The sequence below is a fragment of the Petaurus breviceps genome, unplaced genomic scaffold, assembly GCF_028583685.1.
Source record: "Petaurus breviceps papuanus isolate PSGF00001 unplaced genomic scaffold, PetGlider_PUasm1.0 225, whole genome shotgun sequence".
Lineage (NCBI taxonomy): Eukaryota > Metazoa > Chordata > Mammalia > Diprotodontia > Petauridae > Petaurus > Petaurus breviceps.
The window spans coordinates 13,063,428-13,072,560 of NW_027185889.1; the positions used below are offsets into that span (position 1 = coordinate 13,063,428).

Below are 9,133 nucleotides of genomic sequence, written 5' to 3' on the forward strand. Positions count from 1 at the left end.
CACACACACACACACACACACACACACACACACACACACACACACACTCCAAAATGCTTTGATGACTGTGGAAGAATAAAAAAGGCTTCCTTCTTCGGCATCAAAGAGAACACCAATTATCTTCCTTGCCACTAATCTTCATGGGGCTGGATAATATGAGCAGGCCCTCATAGAGGAGTCACTATTGATGCTGGTGACAGGAGATGATAACCTGTTCCCATTTTTATCCAATATTATAAATGTGACTCACTCCCCTCGCCCCCACTGGCTGCTTAGATTTTCTGCCAGCAGCACACATGCTGGGATACAGAAACAAGCTGAAAAATCATCATTGATGAATGCCTATTTGGAATGCAGTCAAATTGGCTTTAAGACTCTCATATATTATCTTTCTTTTGACACATCCTTCCTGGTTAAATTGCAAAACTTAACTTTAAAGGGATAGTTCCATTCAAGGAAAAACTCAAGGGGATAGTATGTGGACCTGTCAAAGACAGGGCTTGAATCCATATCTTACTGCCTCCTCTGTATTTAGTATACAAGACTACCTCTCTCTCTAGTTCATAGTAAGATGTTAATAATTACTTATTGAATTGAATTTTACAGATGAGGAAACTGAGGCATGGAGGATAAATGACTTGTCCAAAGTCACACAGCTATTAATTAATAGAAGTTGAATTGTGGTCCCAGGCTTCCTCATTCTAATTCCAGCAGTCCATCCACTCTACATCCAAGCTGTCTACACTAGGCTTGGTAGAGATGATAGATATTTCAAGGAACAACAACAAAAATTGAAGCTACCATTGTTTTTTATATCTTTAAGGAATTAATCTACAATTTTCTTTTCTTTTTTTTTAGCAGAGCAAAGACAAACAAAAGCAAGCATTTGACCTGAAAAATTGCCTTTCCACCATGAAGATTACTGACTGCAGTGGATACGAGTTTCACAGCTTCAAGGTATCAACTCAAGTAAATGCATCTCCTTGGTGCCCCCTTTGTATTCCATTCCTTCCTTTTTTAAATAGAATGCCACTCACATTAAGGTGGTGGTTGGTTTATACTAGCCTGTTCTGGGGGACCAAGAACAGGGACTACCAGTACTTATTTTAGGATTGCCTGGTTTTCATGATGAATACATCTTCAACTAATTGAAGCATTGAAATGTAACCTAAGGCATGTCATAAATTTCCCCAGAGTACCTCCATCTAATATTCCAATGTATCCATGATTCAGGATTTCATCAGAGTGAGTGTTCCCTCTACCAACACTTTCATCCTCAATCCCTCCATGATTCAATAGGTGGCTTTCTTGAGTCGCTGAAGTCAAAGAAATTCACCAACCTACTATCACCCTTGGCAATGAGTGTCTCTGTCCTCACCTAGCATAATCTTCAGGTGATTAATGTACTGTGGCCATTATCAGACTCATACCTGAAGTCCTTCCAATTGGAAATGTTCTGTAATATTTAAGTTCTGATTGCACAGACTTCAGGTGTAACCACACCAAGAAGAGGCTTCTGAGAAGAGCACAGGTTGGGGTGGCTAGGTGACACAGTGAATAGAGCACTGGGTCTGGAGTCAGGAGGACCTGAGTTCAAATCTGACCTCAGACACTTAATACAAAAAGTAGCCATGTGACCTTGGGCACTTAACCCCAATTGCCCTCCAAATAGCAAAAAAAAAAAAAAAAGAACACAGGTAGAGAGACCTCAAAACAAAATGAATTAACTTCACTTTCACTCTAAAAGTCAATATAAGAGGCTTATATACCCCCAGGCAACTCTCTAAGACTTTAATAGGTTCTGAACTGCATTGATAGAAGAGTTCCCTATACTAAAAAAAATACTACTGAAAAATAAGTAAACAAAATGTTATGAGCAATTTATGGGCCATCAATGAAAAATAAGTTATCACAGGCCATTTGAAAGAAACCTCAGAGACCATCCAATCCAACTTTCATTTTCTGAATGAGGAAACAGAGGCTATGAGAGATTGACTTGCCCAAGGTCACACAGGGGATAAGTAGCAGATGCAGGGTTTGAACTCACTCTGTCTAGCTCCATAGCTAATGATTCTTCTCTTATCTGTTAATGGATTCTTGCAAGTCCCCTGCACCTCCATGACCCCCACCATAGCCATCCCAAAATAACAGCAAATCAGGTCAATCAGGTGAAAAGAAAGACTTTTCTTCTTTTTTCTCATTATGTATAGGATAAGACCTGGGAAGAAGTTCTGGAAAGACATGAAAAGCTTCCTAGTGAGCCACCAGACTTGAGAAAGCAGCAGGAAGCTGTGTGGGAACTCTTCACCAGTGAATGCACCTATTATTTAGACCACTTGCTAGTTCTTAAGATGGTAATGCTCTATTTTGCTTCATTAACAAATTCAAAATGTTCATTTAGCTCCTTGGGATTCAGTTTTGCTATTAGAGAGTTAGGTAATTTCATTAAATTTGGAGAGGATTTATGGTGCCTATGGTGGGCATGGCACTGTGTTAAGGGATGGGAATTAAACATTTCCTGACCCCAGAAACGCATATTCTATGGAAAAAGACAACATATGCTGGGGTTGGTAAATGTAAAATACAGAAAATCAATCCAGAACAATTTTGAGGAGAGAATTCTAACAACTGCAGCTAGGTGGTGCAGGGCACAGTGTACTAGCCCTGGAGTCAGAAAAGACTTGAGTTCAAGTCCAACCTCAGACACTTATGAGCTGTGTGAGGTTGAGCAAGTCACTTAATCTGTGTTGGCCTCAGTTTCTCCATTTGCAAAATGGAGATAATAATAGCACCTATCTCCCAGGGTTGTTGTGAGGATCGAAAGCATCCTGAAAACTTTAAAGCACTGCATAAAATGTTAACTGTTCTCAACTGAGGAAATCAAGAAAGATCCTTTGTAAGAAATTATATAATCTAAACCTTGAAAGCAAAGAGATATTTGAAGCACTGTGGTATAGAGATTAAAAATCTGGCCCCAGAATGAGGAAGATTTGGTTTCCTCTGACACATACTGGCTGTGTATGCCTGACCAAGTCACTTAACCTCTCATTGCCCTCGAGGTAACTCTCTGAGGCCACAAATTATAGACAAGGTAGCAACCAGGACTGCTAAAGGGAGTTGGCTCTTCTGGGAGTTCCCTGTCCCAATGACATTATCCTTAAGTGAGAAGAAAGAACATTCCTGGAGGCAGATCAGCCGGGCAAAGGCATGGAGAAAGGAAATAGAATGGCATATACTGGAAGCAGTGTCACTTTAAGCCTCAGTTTCTTCATCTGTAAAATGGGGATAACAATCAATAATACCTACCTACTTCACAGGCTTAGTATTGGTATCGAATGAGCTAATGCATTTAGAAAACTTTGTAAAAATAAAAGTGTTATATAATTAATAAGAAGAAAAAAGCAATGATAGGAACATAGATGTAAGGCTGGAATGCCCTTTGTACTCATCTGGCTTAATTCCCACATTTTACAGAAAGGGGATACCAAGTTCTAAGAAGTTCAGTGACTTACTTTGTGTCCTGCATGACGTAAATAAGGGGAACCCAGCTCCTTTGAACTAAAATCCAATACTTTCTACTGTACCATGTTTCCTCAAGATGGTGTTGATGGAGTCTTTAAGAGAAAAAAAGTCTGGTCTTTTTCATCTTCTCTCTTACTGTCACAGAACATTATAACTGGAAAGAACCGTAGAGGTCACCCCATCTAAATACTTCATTTTACAGATGAGGAACTGAGACTCAGAAAGGTGAAGAATTTTTCTAGGATCAGATGCGGTTCAAGTGGACTAACTAAGCTTCACACTTAAGTTTGTGTCTCTAATTCCAAAGTTCTTCCTACTACACCACACCATCTTCTTGTCTTTTCATTCTAATCTAGAGCTAGAAGGGACTTTTGAGAGAACCTAGTCCAACCCCTCCATCTTACAGATGAAGAAACTGGAGATGTAAGGGGAAAAAAAATGACTTGCCCGATATCACAAAGGGCTAAATAGCCAAGCTGGGGTTTGAATCCAGGCTGACTTCAAATCCAGTACTCTTTCTGTTAAACCATACAATAAAAACTCAAATTTTACAAAGTACTTTATTGTGAAACAATGACAGGTGTCATACTTTTCATTCAGAAAAGAGTTCAACAGAAATCTCTACCAGCTCACTTGTAATAGAGGCCTAAAGGAGATGGGGGAGGGGAAGGAGAAGAAAAGGTCCTTTTTTCTTATCTTTTTCTTTCTTATCCCTGCCAGTACATAAAGGGCAGGATTTGTGTCTGCACATTAGGACTTAGGGACAGTGTGATTCAGTGATCAGTGAATTCAGGGGATTTGTCTCCTCTCACTACTTCCCTGATATATTTCTGCCTGAAGGTAAAGTATTCCATTAGAGTAAAAGAAGAAGAGAAAGGTAATTTGCTGTCATTACTACATTAACAAGGATGGAACTCAGAGGATAGTTGAAATTTCTCATTTAACATCTGAGGAAACTGAGGACCGCAGAAGCAAAATGATATGCTCAAGGCCACGTAAGTTGTCCATGGTAGAAAAAAAATCTAAAAACTGGTCTTTCCCCTTCAAATCCAGTGTTCTTTGCATTATAATAACCATAGCGAACATTTATATAGTACTTTAAATTTTGTAAAATATTTTATAGGTCAGCTGGGTGGTACATTGGATAGAGAGACCTGAGTGTGTGACCCTGGGCAAGTCATTTAACCCTCTTTGCCTCAATTCCTCATCTGTAAAATGATCTGGAGAAGGAAATTGCAAAGCACTCCAGTATCTTTGCCAAGAAAACCCCAAATATGGTCATGAAGAGTCAGAAGTGACTGAAAAAGTGATTGAACAACAACAAAAGTGTTTGTATGCATTATTTCATTTAAACATCATAACCCTTTGAGATGGGTACTTTAGGCATTGTAAGCACAATTTACAAATATGGAAACTGAGGTTAAGTAGCTTATGATCACAGAATTAGTGTCAGAGGTAGAATTTGAATTCATGTCCAGGTCTATAGTACCCCATTACATTAATTGGGTGAAATAAGATACACATGAATCCACAAAATATATTTGGTGGTTTGAAATGACAACCACTTGTTAGTTATTTTTGCAATGGTATTCATTTCTTTGAACACTGGTACAAGGAAGAAAACTGGATTTGTAGTCAAAGGATGTGGGTTCTTTTACTGGCTTTACTACTCTAGTAATGTTATGCTATCATGGGGTGGCTAGGTGGCGCAGTGAATAGAGCACTGGTCCTGGAGTCAAGGAGGACCTGAGTTCAAATTCGGCCTCAGACACTTAACACATACACACACACACACACACACACATATACACACAAAACTAGCCATGTAATCTTGGGCAAGTCACTTAACCCCAATTGCCCTGCAAAAAGCAAAAAAAAAAAAAAGTTATGCTATCACTCTGAGCCTCAGTTTCCTTATCTACAAAATTAGGGAATTGGAACAGATGATCTTTAAAGTCCTAGCTCTAAATGTTGAGGATGCAGAAAGGATATCTCCTAGTCTGTAGGCAAGGGAATGAAGGGAAAGCAAGTTTATATTCTTCCCTTTGGATTTTACTCTTTGTGATAGGTATAAGAAGAAATTTCAGGTGATATCTTCTAGGAACCTAAAATCCATTCCCTTTTTCCTTGAGAAGACCAACAGCCAGTCCCCATTAGCATCCAGATCTCCATATCAAATAGAAGGATCGCAATATATTACATGATGCTGAAATGAGACAGAAGGAACCATTTGCCTCTAGTAACTTTCTGAAATCCAGAAAATTGTCCTTCTAAATGATTTTCTAAGGCAATGCAAAGGAAGATGGAATGTAACAGTCTCTCAAAAGGGGAAGTTTCACATGTATAAAGCAGGAATAATGGGCATTTCTCTGGGGTTTTTCTTAGGTTTTCATGAATACACTCAAACACCTGCAAAACTATGAATGCCTCTTGGATGTGGATTTATGGCGACTTTTTGCAAACCTTGAAGAATTAAGTCAGGTGAGGAAATGATGGGAAAAAACTGATTCCCGGAAACCTGTGCACAAAGATAACTTGCTACAACTCATGAAAAGTACTTTTAGATGTTAAGCTTTTATCCATTCTAGTGGATGGAATTCTAGCAAGCTAAATGTTGATACATTCCTCAACTCCCTTCTTTCCTTATGTGTAACATTATGGTTGCAAGATGTGGCGGACATGTGTGATTAATTTTGCTTGATCTTTTTTCTTTGTTGCAAGAGTGGGATTATGGAGACAGAAGAAGGGGAGGGACATGTTTATATAAAAATGGCTATTATTTAAAAAAACAAAAGTTATCAATAAGACAAGAAATACAAACAATATTTCAGCTTGCATCATTATATGAGGATGAGGAACAATTCCCAATCTCTTCTAGCAAAGCAATGGGGCTGAATGTTAGAAGGCATAGCATCATGGATATGCTGGTAAATGTTTAACAACTGGCTCTCCAAAGGGGAAAAAATACGCTAGACACACTTTAAGTTGTCTGCATTATTATCATTTTCTGCATCACTTCCTTAAGTCCAGACAACCAACAAAACAATAAATCTAGCCCTGAGTTATGGCATTAACCAATTTTTGAAGCACAAATGCTCACATTGAAAATTTAGAAATCAACTCTTATGAGTTAGTACATCACTGCATAGGACCATAGAGTTAAAGCTAAAAGGGGACTGAGAGTTTAACCTCTTCACATTATGAAGTCAGGCTTAAGATATCCAATGACATGCCCAGGGTCACACAGTCAGTAAGGATTAGAGTCACCATTTGGGGCTCTCCAGGATCTGGCAGTTTTAGCTCTAGCACTTTAGACACCTGCCTAAGAGGGGCAGCTAGATGGCCCAGGGAATAGAGAGTCAGGAAGACCCAAGTTCAAATCTGGTCTCAGATGTTTACTAGCTATGTGATCCTGGGTAAGTCATTAACCCTGTTTGCCTCAGTTTCCTCATCTGTCAAATGAGCTGGAGAAGGGAATGGCAAACCACTCCAGTATCTCTGCCAAGAAAACCCTAAATGGGGTCATGAAGAGTTGGACATGACTGAAAATAACTAAACAACAATAACAGGGGCAGCTAGGTGGTGAAGTGAATAGAGCACTGGCCCTGGAGTCAGGAAGACCCAAGGTCAAATCCAGCCTCAGACATAACACTCACTAGCTGTGTGACCTTGGGCAAGTCACTTAACCCCAATTGTCCTGCCTTCCTCTCCAAAAAGAACAAAACCCAAACCAATAACAAAGTTGTCTTCCTCCTCCGTTTTCTATGTAGTAGTATACACACTAGACGTTTGTTTTATAACCTCTGTAGACTGAAAGCTCCTTGAGGGTAACTGTCCAGCATAGTGCCCTGCATATAGCAGATTCTCAATGAAAGTTTGTTGTGCTAACAAGAGTTTACTGTCCATAACTGAATACAAAAGGGCCAGCTAGGTAGCATCATAGTGCACACAGTGCTGAAGATTCAGCTTCTTGAGTCCAAATCCAACCTCAGATACCATCGGTGTGACCCTGGGCAAGTCACATGTTTGCCTCAATTTCCTCATCTGTAAAAAGAGCTGGAGAAAGAAATGGCAAACCAGTCCAGTATCTCTGCCAAGAAACCCCAAAAAGGGTCACAGAGAGCTGAACGTGACAGAACAGCAACAGCAATCTGCCCATGAGTCTGCTGCGTGTGAAGGACTGTGTGAGCTACTAGGAATACAAAACATGAATAAAACAGTCCCTGCCCTCAAGGAGTTTACATTCTCCAGGGGCATATACAATATGTGGAACTCATTCATTGCTGTGGAAGCAGTTTTATATATATTTACCTGTGGACAAGCAGTTGAATAATTAAGTCTTGAGATTTGACAGTGGGGTCCAATGCTAAGAAAGTAGTGGTTGGGTTTAGAAAACTTGGGAGGAAAGAGTATGCCTGCCCCTCCCCCACCCCCACCTCCACCCCAGTGGAAATGGGAAGATTTAGGAAAGCAAGAAGGGAATTTTGCTGTTCAGGTCTAATGTAATTCTATTATGTGTGATGGAATCCATTATACAAGGCTGCAAGTATTAATTCCCTCTTTTCTTGAGCTTATTCCATATCCTCATATTTAAGTAACATGTAAGTAACTAGAAACACATCCCAAAGATTTCCATCACAATCAAAAGACTGCATTCCTAAGTGAATGAGCTCTCTTAAAATAGATCTCACTTATAAATAAATAAACCAGAAGATCAAAGAGGGCTGATTCCAACCAGTCCATTATGCATTGAAGGGGAAAACTACCACTGTTGTCTTGGCAGAAACCATCCAAAAGGGTCACATCCATTCACTGAATTTATATTCCTCAAGCCTGAGCTTTAGGTCACGAGAAGATCAAGGTCATTGTCTATCCCTTTGTCTGCCCTTAGGTCAGTCTCAGCTTCCTAAACTGCTTTTTCAGCACCATCAAGGACTATATAAATTCATCTGGCTCTGCATCCTCCATGGATTTCATCTCTGTGCTCTCCAAGGTAAAGTATCTGAAAGAGGCCTTGACATCCCCAGCACTCCCACAATGGAGTCTCCATGTAGATAGACCCTTCTCCTCTTCCCTGAGAATTGTTTACATTCCTAGATTTTCCTAGAGGGGTTTGGGGGGGAAGAAATCACCTTGTCCCCACCCCCTTTTCCCTAATCAAAAGCACCAAATGAAATCTGCATACCTGTTCACCTTCCCATCTTTGGGGTGTATTTTATTAACATACAAATCTGAGTGCCTAGAAAAAAAAACATCTCTCAGTTTATGAAATGACTTCAATTCTGAGCAACATTTAGGGCAAGAGTCTGGAGCTCACTAATTACATGGTTCACTCAATCTTCTGAGAAAAGTGGCAGCTTCTCCCAGGGAAACAAAACAAAACTTCAAATCCATCAAAGCCCCTGGTGATTTTGCTGTTGTGTTTGGTGTAGAGGAGGGAAAAAAAAGGAAAAGAAACCATAACTCTAACTTAAAAGATACTCTCAGTTCTTCCTAAGCAAATGCTGAGAACACACACACACATATACACACACATCGACACACACACAGAAATACACACACATACACACACAGACATGCACATACACAGAGACACACACCCACACACACA

General features: G+C 39.8%; 1 protein-coding gene across 5 annotated transcripts in view; it reads left to right on the plus strand.

Moving 5' to 3' along the window:
• PLEKHG7 (pleckstrin homology and RhoGEF domain containing G7) overlaps positions 1-9,133 on the plus strand; it is an 86,418-nt gene that overhangs the window by 43,586 nt on the left and 33,699 nt on the right. For 3 of the 5 annotated variants that reach the window (XM_069095150.1, XM_069095152.1, XM_069095154.1), the window contains 4 exons: positions 859-957; positions 2,211-2,354; positions 5,908-6,003; positions 8,414-8,515. In XM_069095150.1, coding sequence (XP_068951251.1) covers positions 859-957; positions 2,211-2,354; positions 5,908-6,003; positions 8,414-8,515 — 441 coding nt within the window. The remainder of the gene's footprint in view (positions 1-858; positions 958-2,210; positions 2,355-5,907; positions 6,004-8,413; positions 8,516-9,133) is intronic. The other 2 variants (XM_069095151.1, XM_069095153.1) reach the window with 2 other exon arrangements.